Consider the following 25,788-nt stretch of genomic DNA (forward strand, 5'->3'; position numbering starts at 1 on the left):
GTTAATATGATGCAGCTTGTGACTGCATATAGTGCGCATTACACGTGTCAGCCACGCCAGGGTCTTATTTAGGATGCAATTTTACAGAGCTTTCAGATATTGAACACAATTATATATTTAATTAAGAATGGGTAAATGTGGCAGCCCAATGCATTTCTACCTGCAAAGTTTTAAACGTTCCATCCCATTGAATGTGCCCCATGTGAAAGTAGTGACATAGAGAAGATACAGTAGCCAATATAGCCAGTCTATAGTAGAGCTTTCATTTTAATTATTAAAACACACACACATATATATATATATATATATCCCATACAAAACACAGACACAATTGTGGCTGATGTTTACATCATAAGTGTTCATATCTTTATTGATTGGAGGGTTTCTGTGGTAAGCTTTTACATGTAGGTGGTAACAGACACTTATGTGGCAGGCTTTTAAATGAAGTGGTAACTGAAAGGTTGCCTAACGTGGAAGGGCGGGAGGAAAGGGGAAGGGTTGGGCAATTGAGGAAATTGAGATGAGAAAACTGAGGTAAATGGGAGGAGAAAAGAGAGGGATGGAAAATAACGTCTTATTCACTCTGTCTGTCTCTCTGTCCTTACAAACGGCAGGGTAGCCTAGTGGTTAGAGTGTTGGACGAGTAACCGGAATGTTGCAAGTTCAAATCCCCGAGCTGACTAGGTACAAATCTGTCGTTCTGCCCCTGAACAGGCAATTAACCCACTGTTCCTAGGCCGTCATTGAAAATAAGAATTTGTTCTTAACTGACTTGCCTATTTAAATAAAGGTAAAATTAAATATGTCTGTCTGACCTATCTGTCTAAAGGACTCATTGTAGGTAGTTATGTATATCTGTCTGTGGACATCTGTCAGTCCATCTGTGCCCTGCAGTGATGTGTGTCTGTGATTCTGTGTCAGTGTCCATCAGCCCAGAGGAGTCTTAGAGGGCGGCGGGGTTCCGGAAGTTGTGCCCTGCGAAGCGAGCCTGATCCCCTAACTCCTCCTCAATCCTAAGAGAGGATAAAGACAAAAAGAGAAAGAGAACGACAGAAGAATTCAGAGAGGAACAGACAGAGAGACAGTTATACAGAGTCATACAGCAACAACCACACACAGTGAGTAGGGTACCAACCTCATGAGTTGATTGTATTTGGCCAGCCGCTCTGATCGACAGGGAGCTCCAGTCTTGATTTGTCCAGTGCAGAGGCCTACCACCAGATCAGCAATGAAGGTGTCCTCTGTCTCACCTGAGCGGTGGCTCACCATCACCCCCCAGCCATTCTCCTGAGCCAGCTTACACCTGGAGGACAGACAGAGAGGGAGAGAGAGATGGAGAGAGAGGGAGAGATACAGAGAGAGAGAGAGATACAGAGAGAGAGAGAGGGAGATACTCAGAGACAGAAAGAGAGGGAGAGAGAGACATCGACAGATACAGAGATAGAGAGAGGGAGAGATACAGAGACAGAGAGGGGGAGAGATACAGAGAGAGAGAGAGAGATACAGAGAGAGAGAGGGAGATACTCAGAGACAGAAAGAGAGGGAGAGATACAGAGAGAGAGAGAGGGAGAGATACAGAGACAGAGAGAGGGAGAGATACAGAGAGAGAGAGAGAGAGAGAGAGAGAGATACAGAGAGAGAGAGAGGGAGATACTCAGAGACAGAAAGAGAGGGAGAGAGAGACAGATACAGAGATGAGAGAGAGAGAGAGAGGGAGAGATACAGAGACAGAGAGGGGGGAGATACAGAGAGAGAGAGAGGGAGAGATACAGAGACAGAGAGGGGGAGAGAGAGAGAGAGAGGGAGAGATACAGAGACAGAGAGAGGGAGAGATACAGAGAGAGAGAGAGAGATACAGAGACAGAGAGGGGGAGAGATACAGAGACAGAGAGGGGGAGAGATACAGAGAGAGAGAGAGGGAGAGATACAGAGACAGAGAGAGGGAGAGATACAGAGAGAGAGAGGGAGAGATACAGAGAGAGAGAGATACAGAGAGAGAGAGAGGGAGATACTCAGAGACAGAAAGAGAGGGAGAGAGAGACAGCGACAGATACAGAGATGGAGAGAGAGAGAGGGAGAGATACAGAGACAGAGAGGGGGAGAGATACAGAGAGAGAGAGAGAGAGATACAGAGAGAGAGAGATACAGAGAGAGAGGGGGGGGAGTAGGAGAGAGGGAGAGAGAGGGGGGAGATACACAGAGACAGAAAGAGAGGGAGAGAGAGACATCGACAGATACAGAGATGGAGAGAGAGGGAGGGATGTATATAGAGAGAGAGGGAGAGATATATATATAGAGAGAGGGAGAGATGCAGAGAGAGAGAGGGGGAGAGATACAGAGAGAGAGAGAGAGAGAGAGGGGGGAGTAGGAGAGAGGGAGAGGGAGAGAGAGAGGGGGGAGAAAGAGAGAGGGGGAGAGGGAGAGAGAGGGAGCCTGGTGGATGAGGTGAGTTCTCACCTATAGTGCACTACTTTTGTCCAGGGCCCATATAGCACTATATCAGGAAAAGGGTGCCATTTTGGACACAGTCTAAAATACGAATCAGCTCCACACTCCCCTCCCTGACTCACGCCTGGATGGCTTCGGTGACAGAGCCGATCTGGTTGACTTTGAGCAGCAGGCAGTTGCAGGCCCTCTCCTCCAGTGCGCGCTCTATCCTCTTGGGGTTGGTGACGGTCAGGTCATCCCCCACCACCTGGATACCCACGGAGGCTGTCATCTGGGACCAGGCCGGCCAATCATCCTGGTCAAACGGATCCTCAATGGACACCACTGGAGGAGAGAGGGCCAGGAGGAATGTTAGTGAGTGTTTGTGTGTGCTGCAGCCATAATGGAGAATAAGGACAGGGGGAGAATGAGGGTAGGCTAAGGATGACCTGGGGCCATGCCTCAAGACACTGATCTAAGGACAGTTTTTCATTTAAACGCCTAATGGTTAATGTTACAATTTCTGAGCAGTAGATATTCCTACATCTGCCCCTAAAGGAAATATCTACCTAGAGTGAAGGAAATTACTCTACCATGTTAAGGAGTGTGTATGTGTGTGTGTGTATATGTGTGTGCCTACTCTAGCGTATTAAGGGGTGTGTGATGGGAGTTGGTTGATTAGCTCAAGACCCACTCATGGCCCGTGGTGGACGGGCTCAGAGGTACACCATGTCAGTCTTAATGGGGATTTCAATTACTGCCTCTGACTGGACACCCTATACTATCACCCATTACACTCTACACTCCTCAGAGACAGAGAGAGACTTTCACTTTTGGCCTTTCTTTAATGAAACATTCTCATTTCATTAAAACCTCACCCCCCCCCCCTTTAAAATAAAACAGCAAAATAGATCCTGTACTGCATAAACGTACCATACTCACCTTGCCCTCTACCCCACGATACAAAACAACACATCACAATAACCAAACCCTCACCACTTCTACAACCGTATATCCAAAATATCTTCCCCGGCTATACAGACAGCCCCCCAACACACCATATCTCCTGAAACATCTCCACACTTTTCATCATTTTATAGAATTCAAATTCCACCCTAAGGTGGGCAGAGACCATCCCATTAAATAATAGTAAAGGGTCTGTTATCCCCCCACCTTTGACCCTTTTCCTCCTTATTAGCTAAATAGCCAAGTTTGCTTGAGCAAACAGAAATTTAAACAAAACACATTTGGCCTTTTCCTTATTTGAATACCTGTACCCTATTATATACATCCCACCAGTAAAAACCACCCCCAACCTCTCACACAGATATTCCAACAGAGACATTAATGGCATTAACCTGGCGCACATAGAAAACACATGAATCACAGTTTCTCTCATAACACAGAAAGGACGCCCCTGCCCGACTCCAGGTTCAACCCGTGCCAACCAGCTGTTAGTGGCTAGGGCTCCATGTAGAACCCTTCACTGTAGGTCCCCTGACCTCTTTGGTACTGGGGGTTTGTAGAGCCCCCTCCATCTAAAACCCACCATACTCTCCTCCCCACATACCCCCTGCCACTGATGTGCCTTCACTCCTGTTAGGCTCCTAATGTTCCTTACCTTAATATAGAGGTTGAAGAGGGCTTTACTGCCCACCCCCTCAAACTCCCCTAGGTTCAGTGTTAAAATCTAACAAGTCCTCCAGACCCCCTTTCCAGTCCCCAGTCTCTGCCGTCATCTGCAGTGGTGGAAACATGGGTGGCCACTCCCCCTTTGGCTGCTCAAACAACCCCTTACCCCCCTTACCGGCTCAGACAGTGCCTCCCTCAGCACTGCATAGTAAATATCTGATAGACCTGCGGTACTCAGCCTCTCCAGCTTCATGAGGAACAGCTACCGGTCCAACCCTAATCCGCCATCTCTCCTCAGCAGCGTGCGTGCTGGTTCCATCCAGCCAACATCAGTATGGTACAGCAGTCTCTGCACCGCCTTAATTCGGAAGGCAGCCACCCTGCTCTCCAGTTCCACCAGGCACTGTCCTCCTTGGTGGACAGTCATGTACAACACTGCCGCCCTCATCCAGTGTTGGCCCAACCAGAAAAAGTCCACCAGCTTGCGGGGGGGTGTTGAGGACAGCCAGTTTATGCCACAGGGAAGATGCCACCAGGTTGTTGATTATCAGCACCATCCCTCTATATGACACTTGGTACAGGAGCCACCTCCACCTGGCCAGTCTTGACACCACTGCCCGTGACAGCCCCTCCCAGTTCTTCCTGGCCCGGGTACACCCCCAACATTTTAAGCCCTTCACAACCCCACTGCAAACCCCCTGGAAGCAGAGGAGGGGCCACATCCCCCCATGGCCCACATAACAAAGCTTTGCTCTTACCTTACCTGACAAAGCACCCTCGTACACCTTCAGACTAGTCTCTAGTGCCTGCATATCCTGACCATCAAAGAAACGTCATCTGCATACCCTGACACTGCTATTCCTGTCACCACACCCATGTCTGTCCAGCACACTCCCTGCAGTCTCCTGCGTAGCAGGCCCAAAAAAGGCTCACTGGCTAGTGTATAACTGCCCCGATAGAGTGCATCCTTGTCTAATGCCTCGTCTCACTCAGAATGTCCTACTGAGCCCCCCTCCCACCTTGACCATACATGATGCCCCAGCATACAACATCTTCACAAAGGTCAAAAACCTTTCCCCAAACCCAAACATCACATTAAACAGATACTCATGGTCCACTCTATCAAAAGCCTTCTCTTGATGTAAAGAGACCCGTCCAAAGTTCACATTAGAAACTCTCGACAAGTCCAACATGTCCCTAATTAAGAACAAGTTGTCCGTGATTGAGCGTCCCGGTACACAATATGTTTGGTCCTTATGTACTATCGAGTCCAGGTGGGACTTCATTCTGTTAGAGAGACCTTGGCAAATATCTTGAAGTCCATACAGAGCAATGCCACAGGACTCCAGTTCTTAAGTTCACACAAGTCCTTTTTGGGGATGGAGAGTCAGAGCCGCCTGACGACAGCTCATCGGCAACTCTCCTACCCCAATGCATTCACGCAACACGCAAAATAAGTCCAGTCCAATTATTCCCCAGAATTGTTTATAAAACTCCACTGGGAGTCCATCGACCCCCGGTGCACGACCGGGGTACATCTGGGTTACGGCCTCTGCCAGTTCATGGGACAACAGAGGAATGTCCATTTCATCCCTCTGTGCCAGAAAGAGCTTAGGGATTTCTGCGACCAAGACCTGAGCACACATAGGATCACACATTTCTGCCCTATACAACTCAGTATTTAACTCCACAGTTCAATCTCCCCCACCACAGAGGTCACCTGCCCATCAGACAGCCGTAGACAATGCATACTCTTGGCTTCGCCGCTCTGTCTTTCCAAACCAAAGAAGGAGGAGCTGGGAGTATCCATCTCCTTGAGCATAGAGAACCTAGCTCTTACAAGTGCTCCCTTTGCTTTAACCTGGAAAAAACTGCCCAGGTCCCTACGTAATTCAGATAAATTAGCCTGGAGGCCTACATTGTCTCTACCTCCATCTCACCAATACTATGCTCGAGTTCCCCCAGTAATCTCCTAGCCTCTGAGGATGAGAGAGCTGTATACTGTTGACAGAAAAGAAAAGCCGAATTTGGACTTTCCCCACATCCCACCATTGACTCAGAGACTCATATTCCTCTCTTTGCTGCCCCCACCTTTCCCAAAAAATCTTGAAACCTGAGCAAAAAGTGGCATCTTGAAAGCTTTACATTAAACTTCCAATAGGATGCCTGCCGAGGCCCTGGTGAAATAGACAGCCGAGCCATGGTTATGTGGTGATCCGAATACCCCACCGGGAGAATGGTAGCATCTAACTGTCACGCCCTGACCTTAGAGAGCTTTTAATGTCTCTATTTTGGTTTGGTCAGGGTGTGATTTGGGTGGGCATTCTATGTCCTTTTTCTGTTTTCTATTTCTTTGTTTTGGCCGGGTATGGTTCTCAATCAGAGACAGCTGTCTATCGTTGTCACTGATTGGGAACCATACTTAGGTAGCTTTTTCCCACATGGGTTTTGTGGGTAGTTATTTTTTGTTTTGTGTTTCTGCACCTGACAGGTTTCAGTTCTGCACCTGACTGTTTCGGTTTTCATTCATTCTCTTTGTTAATTTTGTTATTTAGTGTTCAGTTCAAATAAAAGTATGAACACCTGCCACGCTGCACCTTGCTCCTCTCCTTTCATCAGCCGTGACACCAACAGCCTATTGCTCTGATTCCTAGACATGTAAAATCGATCAAGTCGGGCTGCACTCAGCCTAGCCCCCAAAACCTTCACCCATGTATACTGCCTTGTGTTGGGATGTTTAGTTCTCCAAACATCCACTAGGTCGAACTGATCAATGATGTCCCTTAACACTCCCACTGACACTGAATGAGGCTCTTCCCCATTTCTGTCTTTCGTAAAATCCATTGTACAGTTCCAGTCCCCGCCGACCACCAGCGTCTCCTCAGGCGCTACCTGTGAGAGTTCCTGTCTAAGACACCCAAATAGAACCCCCCTCTCTCTCCCTGTGTTAGGCACATAGACATTTATGAAGACAAAACCCATGTTGTTAATTTCTGCTTTTACAACAAGCAGCCTACCCCTACACACCTCCTTTGAGGAGCACATTTTTACAGAAAGATCCGGTACAGTAAGGACTGCCACCCCTGCACTAAAATGTGTCCCATGGCTCAACACATTTGCCCCTTTCCACCAGAGCCCCAATCGACTTCATTCACCACATCACTATGCATCTCCTGCAGAAACAACACCTGTACTGTTTTTTTGTTTTACATATTCATCCAACACACTCCTCTTTACCGCATTTCTGGCACCATTTAAATTAAGCGAGCCTACCCAAAGAGTCTCCATAAGAAGTGGGAGAAAAGCCAGCAACAAAGAGACCAATAGAGCCCCAGTGCCAGAAAAAACTATACATCTAAACAGCGTCTGAAGGTAGACCCTTATGCACGGTTGTGATCCACTTCCTCAACCTAAACCGTTTCCTGGATGAGAGGACACCATGCCCCTCATTTTTCATAGCATGTTGTACAGATCATACTAATTTTCTCAGATCAGAAAATAAAAGCCTCAAGATGAACTTTTTTCCCCTTGGTCTCATTCAGGAACCTTGTCAGTTCCCTCAACGTGTACTTAGACCCCTCTGCTTGACTGGCTGTCAGCTCCGAACCCATTGAAGTGGATTCTGAAAAAAACGGATCCTCATCATCCTCTTCCTCAGACTCACTTTCCTCCTCATCTCCATCTCCCATCCTGACCACCTGCCCTTCCTCTATGGTCAGGGCCTCCCCCCAAGCACCAGGCAAAGGTTCCTTGGTGCCTTATACCCTCCCACCTTATTTCTTGTCCCCTTTTTCCTTTAACGCTTGACACCCTCCTCCTCCCACCCTAGTCTCTTACACTTCCCCACTATACTCTCCTCATCCACTAGCATAACCTGACTAGACCCAGCCTCATCTACACCACCATCCATAGTATGACTAGGCCCAACCTCATCTACCCCACCATCTCTAGCCTGACTAGGCCCAGCCTCATCTACCACACCATCTCTAGCCTGACTAGGCCCAGCCTCATCTACCACACCATCTCTAGCCTGACTAGGCCCAGCCTCATCTACCACACCATCTCTAGCCTGACTAGGCCCAGCCTCATCTACCACACCATCTCTAGCCTGACTAGGCCCAGCCTCATCTACCACACCATCTCTAGCCTGACTAGGCCCAGCCTCATCTACACCACCCTCCATAGTATGATAAGGCCCAGCCTCAGCTACCCCACCATCTCTAGCCTGACTAGTCCCAGCCTTATCTACACCCCCATCCATATCATGACTAGGCCCAGCCTCTGCTGTCTGTGTCTCATTGCCCCCTGCACATTGATCTCGATTTCCCCCACTGGCGCTTGTACCTTGTCTATGGCCTTTATGTGGGCACGCAAAGCTCTTATGCCCCAAATCCACACACTCAAAACACCATAGACTATCTGTACTGGCTAACCCTGCGAAGAGCCCCTCCCCATGCCTCACTTTAAAATGCACATTTAGCTGTTGCTCATTGTTATTCAGAAACATAAACACTTTCCTCCGGAACGAAACAACAACGTGCTTAAAGGCATCTGCCTGAAAACCTGCTGACACGAAAAACCGCTAGCAAACCTACCACAACGACTCAGCTCTTTTCTCATTTGATCATCCGTAATAAACAGAGGCAAATTTGCAACTACCACCCTTGTCGAAGGGGTAGAAAGAGGCAAAATTGGCACCAACACACCCCTTACAACTATTCCACTAGCAATTAGCCTACCAACCTAATTTGCTCTTTTCATGAACAAAATCACAGCTTTGTTCATTCTGGAAGCAGAATGTATAAATTCAGCTCCTCCCTGTTCACCGACTGCAAACAGATCCTCCTCCACTTTAACTCCATTCTCAGGAACACCCCTGAATCCATGCCGTATCGACAGCGTCTCCTCTGCGCTAGGATGAGAAGCCATTGCGCATACCACACCTTCCAAACCCCAGGAAACTAACGCTGTCCTCTTCCACCCTAACTTTGAAAAAACCTGTGGTTCCCGCTAATATAAAGACTGCATTAATAACCCTCCCGATATAAAATAAAAATGGAAAGAAAAGACCAAGGACAGAATCAAGAAAATAAGTTAGGACAGAGCCCTCCACACAAAACACTCAAACTCCAAAAAACTCCCAGCATGCACTGCGAGAGAGAAAGAAAGAAAGAAAGAAAGAGAGAGAGAGCTTGGATGGCCTCCCCTCATTTCCTGACACCAGTTAAGGAGGTTTTAATTATGCGCTACAGTGCACATTTGGCAAGGTGGGAGCTGCACTGATGTAGCCCTGTTCCCCATTACTGGTGCTTATCCATGTCCCTATGGGTGTGTGTGTGTGTGTGTGTGTGTGTGTGTGTGTGAGAGAGAGAGAGAGAGAGAGAGAGAGAGAGAGAGAGAGAGAGAGAGAGAGAGAGAGAGAGAGAGAGAGAGAGAGAGAGAGAGAGAGAGAGAGAGAGAGAGAGAGAGAGAGAGAGAGAGAGAGAGAGAGAGAGAGAGAGAGAGAGAGAGAGCTTCAGTACAAGACATCAGGGTTAATTGCCGGGAGGGGAGTAGCCTAATCAATCATATCATGGAACAATTAACCATGTTAGGGTGACAGGTACACACACACACACATACACACACACCTGGGTAGTCATTGACGAAGCCCTGGTACATGTCGCAGAGCTCTTGGGCGCTGATGTGGCGGTCTGCGTTGGGCGGAGACTTGAAGTCCAGGTCGTACTTGCCCTCTTTGTAGAACTCAGAGGCTGCCACGTCCATCCCGATCACCACCTTGTCTGTGAAACCTGCCTTCTCAATGGCTGTCTTGATCAGCTCCAGAGCTGCACAGGACAGAGGGACAGGAAACAGGGACAGGGCAAATGGACAGGACACAGGGACAGGGCAAATGGATAGGACAGAGGGGCAGGGCAAATGGACAGGACACAGGGACAGGGCAAATGGACAGGACAGAGGGGCAGGGCAAATGGACAGGACACAGGGACAGGGCAAATGGACAGGACAGAGGGGCAGGGCAAATGGACAGGACACAGGGACAGGGCAAATGGATAGGACAGAGGGGCAGGGCAAATGGACAGGACAGAGGGGCAGGGCAAATGGACAGGACACAGGGACAGGGCAAATGGACAGGACAGAGGGGCAGGGCAAATGGACAGGACACAGGGACAGGGCAAATGGACAGGACAGAGGGGCAGGGCAAATGGACAGGACACAGGGACAGGGCAAATGGACAGGGCAAATGGACAGGACACAGGGACAGGGCAAATGGACAGGACAGAGGGGCAGGGCAAATGGACAGGACAGAGGGGCAGGGCAAATGGACAGGACACAGGGACAGGGCAAATGGACAGGACAGAGGGGCAGGGCAAATGGACAGGACAGAGGGGCAGGGCAAATGGACAGGACACAGGGACAGGGCAAATGGACAGGACAGAGGGGCAGGGCAAATGGACAGGACAGAGGGGCAGGGCAAATGTACAGGACACAGGGACAGGGCAAATGGACAGGACAGAGGGGCAGGGGAAATGGACAGGACACAGGGACAGGGCAAATGGACAGGACAGAGGGACAGGGCAAATGGACAGGACAGAGGGACAGGGCAAATGGACAGGACAGAGGAACAGGGCAAAGGGATAGGACAGAGGGACAGGGCAAAGGGGCAGGGCACAGGGACACAACACATGGACAGGGGGACAGGACACAGGGACAGGACACAGGGACACAACACATGGACAGGGGGACAGGACACAGGGACAGGACACAGGGACACGACAGAGAGACAGGACAAAGGGACATGACACAGGGAAAGGGGGACAGGACACGGGGACATGACACAGGGACAGGGGGACACAGGGACAAGACACAGAGATAGGACAGAGAGACAGGGAAAGGGAGTGTGACAAGAAAGGTGAGCAGGGAGAGGGGGTTGCTATTAAACAGTGAGTGATAAATCCAATGCAGGGGTATTGTGCTTGTCTTGCTCTGACTCTGAAAGACAATGTGCTGTGTTAATTTATGAGCCCAGTTCAAAAACAACCAAGGACTCCAACCCCTTCTGTATTTACAGTAATATTGGGAATCTTGCCTACGGTGCATTCAAAAACTATTCATACCCCTTGACTTATTCCACATTTTGTTATATTACAGCCTGAATTCAAAATGGATTAAATAGATTTTTGTTCACACCCAACTACACACAATACCCCCAAAATGGCAAAGTGAAAACATGTTTATAGACATTTTTGCAAATGTATTAAGTCAATACATGTTAGAATCACCTTTGGCAGCAATTACAGCTGTGAGTCTTTCTGGGTAAGTCTCTAAGAGTTTTGCACACCTGGATTGTACAATATATGCACTTTATTCTTTTAAGCTATTCAAGCTCCATCAGGTTGGTTGTTGATCATTGCTAGACAGCCATTTTCAAGTCTTGCCATAGATTTTCAAGCCGATTAAGTCAAAACCAATGTTGTCTTGGTAAGCAACTCCAGTGTATATTTGGCCTTGTGTTTAAGGTTATTGTCCTGCTGGAAGGTACATTTGTCCCCCAGTGTCTGGTGGAAAAGCAGACTGAACCAGGGTTTCCTCTAGGATTTTGCCTGTGCTTAGCTCTATTTCGTTTATTTTTTATATAATTAACTCCCGAGTCCTTGCCAACGACAATCATACCCATAACATGATGCAGACACCACCATGCTTGAAAATATGAAGTGATACTCAGTGATGTGTTGTGTTTGATTTGCCCCAAACATAATGCTTTGTATTCAAGTTAATTTCTTTGCCACATTTTTTGCAGTTTTACTTTAGTGCCTTATTGCAAACAGGATTCATGTTTTGGATTATTTGTATTCTGTAAAGGCTTCCTTCTTTTCAGTCTGTCATTTAGGTGAGTATTGTGGAGTAACTACAATGTTGTTGATCCATCCTCAGTTTTCTCCTATCACAGCCATTAAACTCTGTAACTGTTTTAAAGTTTCCTTTCTCTCCGGCTACTTACTTAGGAAGGATGCCTGTATCTTTTTAGTGACTGGGTGTATTGATACACCATACAAAGTATAATTAATAACTTCACAATGCTCAAGGGGATATTCAATGTCTGCTTTTTATATTTTTACCCATCTAGCAGTAAGTGCCCTTCTTTGTGAGGCATTGGAAAACGTGTAGGCCAGGCTGCTACAGAATAATATGTGGAAAAAGTCAAGGAGTGTGAATACTTTCTGAAGGCAATGTAAACCAATTGGAAGGCTGTTTCCTTCACATCTGAAAACACAGAAAGCTGAGGGTCTACAGAAGTTGTTTCTGGACCATGCAGTAATGTCTTTGATATGTCTTTCCTCCTGTCTCTCTCACCTTCAGTGTTCTCCAGTATGTTTGGGGCGAACCCCCCCTCGTCCCCCACGTTGGTGGCGTTCTGGCCATACTTCTCCTTGATCACTTCCCTCAGCGTCTGGTATAGCTCCGCCCCCACACGCACAGCGTCCCTGAAAGACTCCGCCCCTACAGGAAGTACCATGAACTCCTGCATGGCCAGCTTGTTGCCCGCGTGAGAGCCCCCATTGATAACGTTAAAGGCCTGAGGGAGAGATGGACCAGGGGAGGAGAGGAGAGGAAGACATACATCAGTATTTGTCAATATACTGTATTTATTCATTCATTTATCTAGTTGTTCCTTCATTCCTTTATATAGATGGTGCTTCATTCCTTTATCCAGTTGTTCCTTCATTCCTTTATCCAGTTGTTCCTTCATTCCTTTATCCAGCTGTTCCTTCATTTCTTTATCTAGTTGTTCCTTCATTCCTTTATCTAGTAGTTCCTTCATTCATTTATCTAGTTGTTCCTTCATTCCTTTATCTAGATGGTGCTTCATTCCTTTATCCAGTTGTTCCTTCATTCCTTTATCCAGTTGTTCCTTCATTCCTTTATCCAGCTGTTCCTTCATTTCTTTATCTAGTTGTTCCTTCATTCCTTTATCCAGTTGTTCCTTCATTCCTTTATCTAGTAGTTCCTTCATTCCTTTGTCCTGTCGTTCCTTCATTCCTTTATCCAGTTGTTCCTTCATTTCTTTAACCAGTTGTTCGTTCATTCCTTTATCCAGTTGTTCCTTCATTTCTTTATCCAGTTGTTCCTTCATTCCTTTGTCTAGTTGTTCCTTCATTCCTTTGTCCTGTAGTTCCTTCATTCCTTTATCCAGTTGTTCCTTCATTCCTTTATCCAGTTGTTCCTTCATTCCTTTGTCTAGTTGTTCCTTCATTCCTTTGTCCTGTAGTTCCTTCACTCCTTTGTCCTGTAGTTCATTCATTCCTTTATCTAGTTGTTCCTTCATTCATTTATCTAGTTGTTCCTTCATTCCTTTGTCCTGTAGTTCCTTCATTCCTTTGTCCTGTAGTTCATTCATTCCTTTATCCTGTAGTTCATTCATTCCTTTATCCAGTTGTTCCTTCATTCCTTTATCCAGTTGTTCCTTCATTCCTTTATCCAGTTGTTCCTTCATTCCTTTGTCTAGTTGTTCCTTCATTCCTTTGTCCTGTAGTTCCTTCACTCCTTTGTCCTGTAGTTCATTCATTCCTTTATCTAGTTGTTCCTTCATTCATTTATCTAGTTGTTCCTTCATTCCTTTGTCCTGTAGTTCCTTCATTCCTTTGTCCTGTAGTTCCTTCATTCCTTTATCCAGTTGTTCCTTCATTCCTTTATCCAGCTGTTCCTTCATTTCTTTATCTAGTTGTTCCTTCATTCCTTTATCCAGTTGTTCCTTCATTCCTTTATCTAGTAGTTCCTTCATTCCTTTGTCCTGTCGTTCCTTCATTCATTTATCCAGTTGTTCCTTCATTCATTTGTCTAGTTGTTCCTTCATTCCTTTGTCCTGTAGTTCCTTCATTCCTTTATCCAGTTGTTCCTTCATTCCTTTATCCAGTTGTTCCTTCATTCCTTTGTCTAGTTGTTCCTTCATTCCTTTGTCCTGTAGTTCATTCATTCCTTTATCTAGTTGTTCCTTCATTCATTTATCTAGTTGTTCCTTCATTCCTTTGTCCTGTAGTTCATTCATTCCTTTATCCTGTAGTTCATTCATTCCTTTATCCAGTTGTTCCTTCATTCCTTTATCCAGTTGTTCCTTCATTCCTTTATCCAGTTGTTCCTTCATTCCTTTGTCTAGTTGTTCCTTCATTCCATTGTCCTGTAGTTCCTTCACTCCTTTGTCCTGTAGTTCATTCATTCCTTTATCTAGTTGTTCCTTCATTCATTTATCTAGTTGTTCCTTCATTCCTTTGTCCTGTAGTTCCTTCATTCCTTTGTCCTGTAGTTCCTTCATTCCTTTATCCAGTTGTTCCTTCATTCCTTTATCCAGCTGTTCCTTCATTTCTTTATCTAGTTGTTCCTTCATTCCTTTATCCAGTTGTTCCTTCATTCCTTTATCTAGTAGTTCCTTCATTCCTTTGTCCTGTCGTTCCTTCATTCCTTTATCCAGTTGTTCCTTCATTTCTTTAACCAGTTGTTCGTTCATTCCTTTATCCAGTTGTTCCTTCATTTCTTTATCCAGTTGTTCCTTCATTCCTTTGTCTAGTTGTTCCTTCATTCCTTTGTCCTGTAGTTCCTTCATTCCTTTATCCAGTTGTTCCTTCATTCCTTTGTCTAGTTGTTCCTTCATTCCTTTGTCCTGTAGTTCCTTCACTCCTTTGTCCTGTAGTTCATTCATTCCTTTATCTAGTTGTTCCTTCATTCATTTATCTAGTTGTTCCTTCATTCCTTTGTCCTGTAGTTCCTTCATTCCTTTGTCCTGTAGTTCCTTCATTCCTTTATCCAGTTGTTCCTTCATTCCTTTATCCAGCTGTTCCTTCATTTCTTTATCTAGTTGTTCCTTCATTCCTTTATCCAGTTGTTCCTTCATTCCTTTATCTAGTAGTTCCTTCATTCCTTTGTCCTGTCGTTCCTTCATTCATTTATCCAGTTGTTCCTTCATTCCTTTGTCTAGTTGTTCCTTCATTCCTTTGTCCTGTAGTTCCTTCATTCCTTTATCCAGTTGTTCCTTCATTCCTTTATCCAGTTGTTCCTTCATTCCTTTGTCTAGTTGTTCCTTCATTCCTTTGTCCTGTAGTTCCTTCACTCCTTTGTCCTGTAGTTCATTCATTCCTTTATCTAGTTGTTCCTTCATTCATTTATCTAGTTGTTCCTTCATTCCTTTGTCCTGTAGTTCCTTCATTCCTTTGTCCTGTAGTTCATTCATTCCTTTATCCTGTAGTTCATTCATTCCTTTATCCAGTTGTTCCTTCATTCCTTTATCCAGTTGTTCCTTCATTCCTTTATCCAGTTGTTCCTTCATTCCTTTGTCTAGTTGTTCCTTCATTCCTTTGTCCTGTAGTTCATTCACTCCTTTGTCCTATAGTTCATTCATTCCTTTATCTAGTTGTTCCTTCATTCATTTATCTAGTTGTTCCTTCATTCCTTTGTCCTGTAGTTCCTTCATTCCTTTGTCCTGTAGTTCCTTCATTCCTTTATCCAGTTGTTCCTTCATTCCTTTATCCAGCTGTTCCTTCATTTCTTTATCTAGTTGTTCCTTCATTCCTTTATCCAGTTGTTCCTTCATTCCTTTATCTAGTAGTTCCTTCATTCCTTTGTCCTGTCGTTCCTTCATTCCTTTAACCAGTTGTTCCTTCATTTCTTTAACCAGTTGTTCATTCATTCCTTTATCCAGTTGTTCCTTCATTTCTTTATCCAGTTGTTCCTTCATTCCTTTGTCTAGTTGTTCCTTCATTCCTTTGTCCTGTAGTTCCTTCATTCCTTTATCCAGTTGTTCCTTCATTCCTTTATCCAGTTGTTCCTTCATTCCTTTGTCCTGTAGTTCCTTCATTCCTTTGTCCTGTAGTTCATTCATTCCTTTATCCAGTTGTTCCTTCATTCCTTTATCCAGCTGTTCCTTCATTTCTTTATCTAGTTGTTCCTTCATTCCTTTATCCAGTTGTTCCTTCATTCCTTTATCTAGTAGTTCCTTCATTCCTTTGTCCTGTCGTTCCTTCATTCATTTATCCAGTTGTTCCTTCATTTCTTTAACCAGTTGTTCGTTCATTCCTTTATCCAGTTGTTCCTTCATTTCTTTATCCAGTTGTTCCTTCATTCCTTTGTCTAGTTGTTCCTTCATTCCTTTGTCCTGTAGTTCCTTCATTCCTTTATCCAGTTGTTCCTTCATTCCTTTATCCAGTTGTTCCTTCATTCCTTTGTCTAGTTGTTCCTTCATTCCTTTGTCCTGTAGTTCCTTCATTCCTTTGTCCTGTAGTTCCTTCATTCCTTTATCCAGTTGTTCCTTCATTCCTTTATCCAGCTGTTCCTTCATTTCTTTATCTAGTTGTTCCTTCATTCCTTTATCCAGTTGTTCCTTCATTCCTTTATCTAGTAGTTCCTTCATTCCTTTGTCCTGTCGTTCCTTCATTCCTTTATCCAGTTGTTCCTTCATTTCTTTAACCAGTTGTTCGTTCATTCCTTTATCCAGTTGTTCCTTCATTTCTTTATCCAGTTGTTCCTTCATTCCTTTGTCTAGTTGTTCCTTCATTCCTTTGTCCTGTAGTTCCTTCATTCCTTTATCCAGTTGTTCCTTCATTCCTTTGTCTAGTTGTTCCTTCATTCCTTTGTCCTGTAGTTCCTTCACTCCTTTGTCCTGTAGTTCATTCATTCCTTTATCTAGTTGTTCCTTCATTCATTTATCTAGTTGTTCCTTCATTCCTTTGTCCTGTAGTTCCTTCATTCCTTTGTCCTGTAGTTCCTTCATTCCTTTATCCAGTTGTTCCTTCATTCCTTTATCCAGCTGTTCCTTCATTTCTTTATCTAGTTGTTCCTTCATTCCTTTATCCAGTTGTTCCTTCATTCCTTTATCTAGTAGTTCCTTCATTCCTTTGTCCTGTCGTTCCTTCATTCATTTATCCAGTTGTTCCTTCATTCCTTTGTCTAGTTGTTCCTTCATTCCTTTGTCCTGTAGTTCCTTCATTCCTTTATCCAGTTGTTCCTTCATTCCTTTATCCAGTTGTTCCTTCATTCCTTTGTCTAGTTGTTCCTTCATTCCTTTGTCCTGTAGTTCCTTCACTCCTTTGTCCTGTAGTTCATTCATTCCTTTATCTAGTTGTTCCTTCATTCATTTATCTAGTTGTTCCTTCATTCCTTTGTCCTGTAGTTCCTTCATTCCTTTGTCCTGTAGTTCATTCATTCCTTTATCCTGTAGTTCATTCATTCCTTTATCCAGTTGTTCCTTCATTCCTTTATCCAGTTGTTCCTTCATTCCTTTATCCAGTTGTTCCTTCATTCCTTTGTCTAGTTGTTCCTTCATTCCTTTGTCCTGTAGTTCATTCACTCCTTTGTCCTATAGTTCATTCATTCCTTTATCTAGTTGTTCCTTCATTCATTTATCTAGTTGTTCCTTCATTCCTTTGTCCTGTAGTTCCTTCATTCCTTTGTCCTGTAGTTCCTTCATTCCTTTATCCAGTTGTTCCTTCATTCCTTTATCCAGCTGTTCCTTCATTTCTTTATCTAGTTGTTCCTTCATTCCTTTATCCAGTTGTTCCTTCATTCCTTTATCTAGTAGTTCCTTCATTCCTTTGTCCTGTCGTTCCTTCATTCCTTTAACCAGTTGTTCCTTCATTTCTTTAACCAGTTGTTCATTCATTCCTTTATCCAGTTGTTCCTTCATTTCTTTATCCAGTTGTTCCTTCATTCCTTTGTCTAGTTGTTCCTTCATTCCTTTGTCCTGTAGTTCCTTCATTCCTTTATCCAGTTGTTCCTTCATTCCTTTATCCAGTTGTTCCTTCATTCCTTTGTCCTGTAGTTCCTTCATTCCTTTGTCCTGTAGTTCATTCATTCCTTTATCCAGTTGTTCCTTCATTCCTTTATCCAGCTGTTCCTTCATTTCTTTATCTAGTTGTTCCTTCATTCCTTTATCCAGTTGTTCCTTCATTCCTTTATCTAGTAGTTCCTTCATTCCTTTGTCCTGTCGTTCCTTCATTCATTTATCCAGTTGTTCCTTCATTTCTTTAACCAGTTGTTCGTTCATTCCTTTATCCAGTTGTTCCTTCATTTCTTTATCCAGTTGTTCCTTCATTCCTTTGTCTAGTTGTTCCTTCATTCCTTTGTCCTGTAGTTCCTTCATTCCTTTATCCAGTTGTTCCTTCATTCCTTTATCCAGTTGTTCCTTCATTCCTTTGTCTAGTTGTTCCTTCATTCCTTTGTCCTGTAGTTCCTTCACTCCTTTGTCCTGTAGTTCATTCATTCCTTTATCCAGTTGTTCCTTCATTCCTTTAACCAGTCGTTCCTTCATTCCTTTATCTAGTTGTTCCTTCATTCCTGTATCCAGTCCTTCCTTCATTCCTTTATCCAGTTGTTCCTTCATTCCTTTATCCAGTTGTTCCTTCATTCCTTTGTCTAGTTGTTCCTTCATTCCTTTGTCCTGTAGTTCCTTCATTCCTTTAACCAGTTGTTCCTTCATTCCTTTATCCAGTTGTTCCTTCATTCCTTTATCCAGTTGTTCCTTCATTTCTTTATCCAGTTGTTCATTCATTCCTTTATCTAGTTGTTCCTTCATTCCTTTGTCCTGTAGTTCCTTCATTCCTTTATCCAGTTGTTCAATCATTCCTTTATCCAGTTGTTCCTTCATTCCTTTATCCAGTTGTTCCTTCATTCCTTTATCTAGTTGTTCCTTCATTCCTTTGTCATGTAGTTCCTTCATTCCTTTGTCCTGTAGTTCATTCATTCCTTTATCTTGTTGTTCCTTCATTCATTTATCTAGTTGTTCCTTCATTCCTTTGTCCTGTAGTTCCTTCATTCCTTTATCCAGTTGTTCAATCATTCCTTTATCCAGTTGTTCCTTCATTCCTTTATCCAGTTGTTCCTTCATTCCTTTATCTAGTTGTTCCTTCATTCCTTTGTCATGTAGTTCCTTCATTCCTTTGTCCTGTAGTTCATTCATTCCTTTATCTTGTTGTTCCTTCATTCATTTATCTAGTTGTTCCTTCATTCCTTTGTCCTGTAGTTCCTTCATTCCTTTGTCCTGTAGTTCATTCATTCCTTTATCCAGTCGTTCCTTCATTCCTTTATCCAGTTGTTCCTTCATTCCTTTATCCAGTTGTTCCTTCATTCCTTTATCCAGTTGTTCCTTCATTCCTTTATCCAGTTGTTCCTTCATTCCTTTATCCAGCTGTTCCTTCATTCCTTTGTCCTGTAGTTCTGTTACAACTTCTAATAATGGTGAGTGGAGGAGTCAAGCGCAGAGAGCAGGTAATTCTGTACGTAGATATTTTATTCCTAAGACTGTGGAGCCACGGACATGCAAAACACCAGGGCGCATGAAACAACCCGTTCCAAAATACCATGGACTAAAACTGTCCTGAAAAATATAGATAACACTCATACACCAGATAACAGAGAACAAGCCTGCACAAATACCCAGCGGGCCTAGTGCCCTTAAATAGCCTACAAACAAACACTAACTTAAAACAGGTGTACCCAATTAAACCCAATAAACAGAAACAAACGGAAAGGGAATCGATGGCAGCTAATAGGCCGGCGACGACGATGAGTTGTTCCTTCATTCCTTCATTCTTACGTGTTCATGATTATTTATTCAAACTGAACACTGAAACAAAATAACAAAGTGGAACAAAACTAAACAGTTCTGTCTGGTGCAAACACAAAACAGAAAACAACTACGCACAAAACATAGGTGGGAAACAGCTACCTAAGTATGGTTCCCAATCAGAGACAATGATAGTCAGCTGTCCCTGATTGAGAACCATACCTGGCCAAAACAAAGAAATACAAAACATAGAAACAAGAACATAGAATGCCCACCTCAAATCACACCCCGACCAAACCAAAATAGAGACATAAAAAGCTCTCTATGGTCAGGGCCTGACAAGTAGTTCCTTCATTCCTTTATCCAGTTGTACCTTCATTCCTTTATCTAGTTGTTCCTTCATTCCTTTTCCCAGTAGTTCCTTCATTCCTTTATCTAGTTGTTCCTTCATTCCTTTTCCCAGTAGTTCCTTCATTCCTTTATCTAGTTGTTCCTTCATTCCTTTTCCCAGTAGTTCCTTCATTCCTTCATCCAGTTGTTCCTTCATTCCTTTATTTATTGATTCATTCATTCGTTCATTCAATGACAGCGATAACTCTCTGAAGCCTTCATCTTATCTTTTTTTACAGAGTAGGTTATGGTTTTTGGTCAAATGTATTCTATGACAGTCAACTGAATACAGGTGAAAATGTAACGGTAATGAACTCACAGGAACTGGAAGCATTAGCTCTGTGTTTCCTGCCAGGTCAGCAATGTGACGGTACAGGGGGACACCTTTCTCTGCAGCACCAGCTTTGCATATGGCCAAAGACACACCCAGAATAGCATTGGCCCCAAACTGAGCTGAAGGGAGCAGAATGAATAGGTATGAATTAAGGGAAAGATCAAATTGAAAAAGCACTGGTGAGAATAAAATGTTCAGACACCAACTCTTGAGACCAGGACTAGTCCAAGCTGGTTTCTCATATGTGATTCATACAGGTTGTTACTTACACTTGTTCTCAGTGCCGTCCATCTCTATCATCATCTTGTCCAGTTTCTCCTGTTCTACCACACTGACCTCCTGCAACACAGCACATCTTAGAGAGACTGATGAGACATCTTTCTTTCTTTCTCTCAGTTACAAATATGCCCAAACAAACACACTGCAACACAGGACATAACACACACACACACGCTCACCACCGTACTCACCGACTGGATGAGGGCAGGACCGATGGTGTCATTGATGTGACCAACAGCCTTGAGCACACCTAGGAGAAGGAGGGATGTCGCGAAGGATGAGAAGAAACAGGATGAAGAAGAGGTGGTGGAGGAGGAGGAGGATACAGAGACAGGACATAAGAATGAAGAAAAGGACACAGAAAAGTAGTTCATTCTGCACCTCACTTAGTGTAGTCATCTTAATTTTCCTCCTCACAGTGCTACCATAAGTCAATATGGCTTACTGCTCATACCTTCTCTAGTACCCATCCATCTCCTAGCCCATTTCTCTATCCCCCTTCACTTCCCCTCACACACATGCACGCACGCATGCACACAAACACACACACACACACACACACACACACACACACACACACAGAACACACACACACACACACACACACCTTTCTCGGCAATCACCTTTGCCCTTGTAGCGGCTTTTGTCTCCGTCTCTCAGCTCCAGGGCTTCATAGATGCCAGTAGACGCTCCGCTAGGCACAGCTGCCCTGAAGACACCTGGAAGGAGGAGGGAGAGATTTGAGGGAATGGAGGGGTGAGGGAATGGGGGAAGGGAGGGGTGAGGGAATGGGGGAAGGGAGGGGAAGACAGATGGAGGAGGGAATGGAAGGGTTGAGAAAATGAGGGAATGGAGGGGTGAAGGATAGAGGGGAAAGGAAAATACCCATTAACCAGTTGATAATGGAATATCTCAAATAATCACACCATGTAGTGATGATGAAAAATACCAGTCTCTCACCTTTGTCAGTGTGCAGGTCCACTTCCACTGTGGGGTTCCCCCTGGAGTCCAGGATCTCCCTGGCAACAATGATCACTATCGACATCCTGTGGGGAACACACACACACACACACATACACACAGACATGCACAGTCAAATATAATGCAGACACAATTCATTCTCACCTCTAACAGGCACGCACACAAATGTACACACACACACATACACACACACATACAGTGGGGAGAACAAGTATTTGATACACTGCTGATTTTGCAGGTTTTCCAACTTACAAAGCATGTAGCGGTCTGTAATTTTTATCATAGGTACACTTCAACTGTGAGAGATGGAATCTAAAACAAAAATCCAGAAAATCACAATGTATGCTTTTTAAGTAATTAATTTGCATTTTATTGCATGACATAAGTATTTGATCACCTGTTAGTTTTTCTTTAAGAATCCCTCCTATTCTCGACTCATTACCTGTATTAACTGCACCTGTTTGAACTCGTTACCTGTATAAAAGACACCTGTCCACACACTCCATCAAACAGGCTCCAACCTCTCCACAATGGCCAAGACCAGTGGGCTGTGTAAGGACATCACTGATAAAATTGTAGACCTGCACAAGGCTGGGATGGGCTACAGGACAATAGGCAAGCAGCTTGGTGAGAAGGCAACAACTGTTGGCGCAATTATTAGAAAATGGAAGAAGTTGAAGATGACGGTCAATCACCCTCGGTCTGGGGCTCCATGCAAGATCTCACCTCGTGGGGCATCAATGATCATGATGAAGGTGAGGGATCAGCCCAGACCTACACGGCAGGACCTGGTCAATGACCTGAAGAGAGCTGGGACCACAGTCTCAAAGAAAACCATTAGTAACACACTACGGCATCATGGATTAAAATCCTGCAGCGCATGCAAGGTCCCCCTGCTCAAGCCAGCGCATGTCCAGGCCCGTCTGAAGTTTGCCAATGACCATCTGGATGATCCAGATGAGGAATGGGAGAAGGTCATGTGGTCTGATGAGACAAAAATAGAGCTTTTTGGTCTAAACATGGGGCCATGTATCGCGAGATCTTGGCCAACAACCTCCTTCCCTCAGTAAGAGCATTGAAGATGGGTCGTGGCTGGGTCTTCCAGCATGACAACGACCCGAAACACAAAGCCAGGGCAACTAAGGATCTCAAGGTCCTGGAGTGGCCTAGCCAGTCTCCAGACCTGAACCCAATAGCACATCTTTGGAGGGAGCTGAAAGTCCGTATTGCCCAGCGACAGCCACGAAACCTGAAGGATCTGGAGAAGGTCTGTATGGAGGAGTGGGCCAAAATCCCTGCTGCAGTGTGTGCAAACCTGGTCTATAACTACAGGAAACGTATGATCTCTGTAATTGCAAACAAAGGTTTCTGTACCAAATATTAAGTTCTGATTTTCTGATGTATAAAATACTTATGTCATGCAATAAAATGCAAATGAATTACTTAAAAATCATACAATGTGACTTTCTGGATTTTTGTTTTAGATTCCGTCTCTCACAGTTGAAGTGTACCTATGATAAAAATTACAGACCTCTACATGCTTTGTAAGTAGGAAAACCTGCAAAATCGGCAGCGTATTAAATACTTGTTCTCCCCGCTGTATACACACACGCAAAACACCTTTCATCCTCTCTTCTAGCACATACAGTACATGCACCAACCCTCCTCCTAACACAGCCATGTTCTAACACAGCCTTGTTCTAACACAGCCATGTTCTAACACAGCCTTGTTCTAACAAAGCCATGTTCTAACACAGCCACGTTCTAACACAGCCATGTTCTAACTCAGCCATGTTCTAACACAGCCATGTTCTAACTCAGCCATGTTCTAAACACAGCCATGTTCTAACACAGCCATGTTCTAACTCAGCCATGTTCTAATACAGCCATGTTCTAATACAGCCATGTTCTAATACAGCCATGTTCTAACACAGCCACGTTCTAACACAGCCATGTTCTAACTCAGCCATGTTCTAATACAGCCATGTTCTAATACAGCCATGTTCTAACACAGCAGAGGGATTTCTGCATTATCAAAACAAGCTTTAGAAGATGGGGGAGAAAGATGAGAGGAGCAAGGGAACGGTGGTAGAGATTCTATAATTTTTAAATCCCCCTTTGGCCAGAAATTATGAATATTCTGAGATGGGGTGAGGGATATTCACAGAGTGAGAGATAAAAATGACCTCTTAAATGTCTTTGCCGGAGACATAAACAGAAAATATAGAGACTAACACAGGCAGACTCACTTTCTCTCTCTCTCACACACACACACACACACACACACACACACACACACACACACACACACACACACACACACACACACACACACACACACACACACACACACGCTGATGCATAGTCAGGAAGTAAATGCTGTGAAGCAGATGCACTCTAAGCACATACAGTGACACACACCATACCGCAATTGACAGGCCAACCATCAAACACATTCAACACCGAACCATGGACTAGTAGGACACACGTTCAATGCGCTGTCATTCCTTGACACATACACACCGTCAGTGAGTTCAGACACATAAGCTGATGCAATGGTATCTGTGCTGTGAGGTCAAGGACTAATCAGAGGATATGAGCCGGTGGAGGGATGAAATGGTGAGAGCAGAGAGCAGAGAGACAGAGGAGAGGAGACTTAGAAGGATGAGAGGAAGGAAGGAATAGATGTATATTGTTTTCCATTACCTGCAGTGTGTGTGAAGCCTGGTAGGGAAAGTAAGAGAATGTGAGCAAATGAAAGAGAGGGTGAGTGAGAGGGGGCACAGGGAGGAGGTAGAAAATGGGAGGGGGTGAGTACGTGCGACAGACGGGGGAGGGGGAACGCACAAGTTATTGGAAGATGCAGAGGAAAGGGGAGGGAGCGAGACTGGGTCAAGGAGACAAAAAGAGGAGAGGAGAGAAGGATTCAGCATAGCAGCAGTAGGCACCGAAAAAGAGGGGTTATGTGTGTTCGGTTTTTGGCTTGAGCCCAGAGAAACGTCACAAAATAGAATAGGAGAGAACACAACATGGAATACAAAACACAATCCCCCACAACCCCCCTGTCCCATCCCATGATGACAGTCAACATACTGCACCACAGCAACAGAGCTACAGCCCTAGGCACTGACGCTCAGTATATTGGCAATCACAAAAATTACACATTCATTTATGCATACATTTGTTGGAACAATATTTCCGCAGATGTCATAAGTACTAGTCAGTAGTGATGTAAGCCCTGATAAGCTCACATACACAGAGAATAGGAAGAAACAGACTGCAGGGTTGGCAGGAGTGTATGCTGGGACATACTGTGGGATGCATGGGCTTAGCTTGCTGTGTGTATCTGCTAGCTAGAACATACTGGAGGATGCATTCACTTAGTTAGCATTAGCATTCATCTTCTAAGACATACTGCTGGCTGCAGAAATCTGTTAGTATGGCTATAAGCTTTGTATAGATACTATGTGGATTGGCCTTGTATAGACTTTTGTGACCAAACTGTAGGTTGTATTTGGCTTAGCCTTTGCATGCACAGTATAGGAGGGGAGACATTGAACTCCCTGTAGTTCAGGTTAGATGGCCATATGGAATAGATACAGTGCCTTGCAAAAGTATTCATACCCCTTGGATTTCTGCACATTTTATTGTGCTACAAAGTGGCATTAAACTGGATTTAATTGTACTTTTTTTTGTCAACAATCTACACAAAATACTGTATTGACTGTATTGTCAAAGTGGAATAATAAAAAATAAAAAATAGAAGATTGATAGAAATTGAATAATATAGTTGTTGCATAAGTATTCAGCTCCCTGAGTGTTAGAATGTTAGAAACACATTTGGCAGTTATTACTTAAAAAAAAAAAGTTTTTCACACCTGGATTGTGCAATATTTAATTTCATAATTCTTCAAGCTCTGTCAAGATGTTGGGGGTCATGGCTAGACAGCAATTGTCAAGTCTTGCCATACATTTCCAAGCAGATTTAAGTCAAAACTGTTACTTGGCCACTCAGAAACATTCACTGTCTTATTGGTAAGCAACTCCCGTGTAGATTTGGCCTGTAGGTTTTTGTCCTGCTGAAATGGGAATTCCTCTCCCAGTGTCTGTTGGAAAGCAGACTGAACCAGGTTTTCCTTTTGCCTGTGATTAGCTCCATCCTGTTTATTTTTATCCTGAAAAACTCCCCAGTATG

The 25,788-nt window shown here is 44.2% G+C and overlaps 1 protein-coding gene across 1 annotated transcript; it reads right to left on the bottom strand.

Moving 5' to 3' along the window:
* Positions 1-249: 249 nt before the first annotated feature.
* Positions 250-24,378, bottom strand: LOC127906128 (gamma-enolase-like). Its single transcript, XM_052494844.1, has 11 exons — positions 24,300-24,378; positions 21,573-21,658; positions 21,236-21,331; positions 20,804-20,862; positions 20,603-20,672; positions 20,319-20,452; positions 12,415-12,637; positions 9,690-9,887; positions 2,571-2,772; positions 1,136-1,303; positions 250-1,013 (listed from the first exon to the last, which is right to left on the bottom strand). The coding sequence occupies exons 2-11, from the start codon at positions 21,655-21,657 to the stop codon at positions 944-946; spliced, it is 1,305 nt and encodes a 434-aa protein (XP_052350804.1). The 5' UTR covers position 21,658; positions 24,300-24,378; the 3' UTR covers positions 250-943.
* Positions 24,379-25,788: the final 1,410 nt, after the last annotated feature.

The sequence above is a fragment of the Oncorhynchus keta genome, chromosome 34 (genome assembly GCF_023373465.1).
Source record: "Oncorhynchus keta strain PuntledgeMale-10-30-2019 chromosome 34, Oket_V2, whole genome shotgun sequence".
NCBI classification, from domain to species: Eukaryota; Metazoa; Chordata; class Actinopteri; order Salmoniformes; family Salmonidae; genus Oncorhynchus; species Oncorhynchus keta.

Excerpts from the sequence above, each read along its gene's own strand:
- LOC127906128 (XM_052494844.1), bottom strand. The coding sequence starts at position 21,657 with ATGTCGATAGTGATCATTGTTGCCAGGGAGATCCTGGACTCCAGGGGG. Across the intron at positions 12,638-20,318 it reads AGCTAATGCTTCCAGTTCCT|GCCTTTAACGTTATCAATGG; the intron begins GTGAGTTCATTA and ends TCTCTCCCTCAG. Across the intron at positions 1,304-2,570 it reads GTCACCGAAGCCATCCAGGC|GTGTAAGCTGGCTCAGGAGA; the intron begins GTGAGTCAGGGA and ends TCTGTCCTCCAG.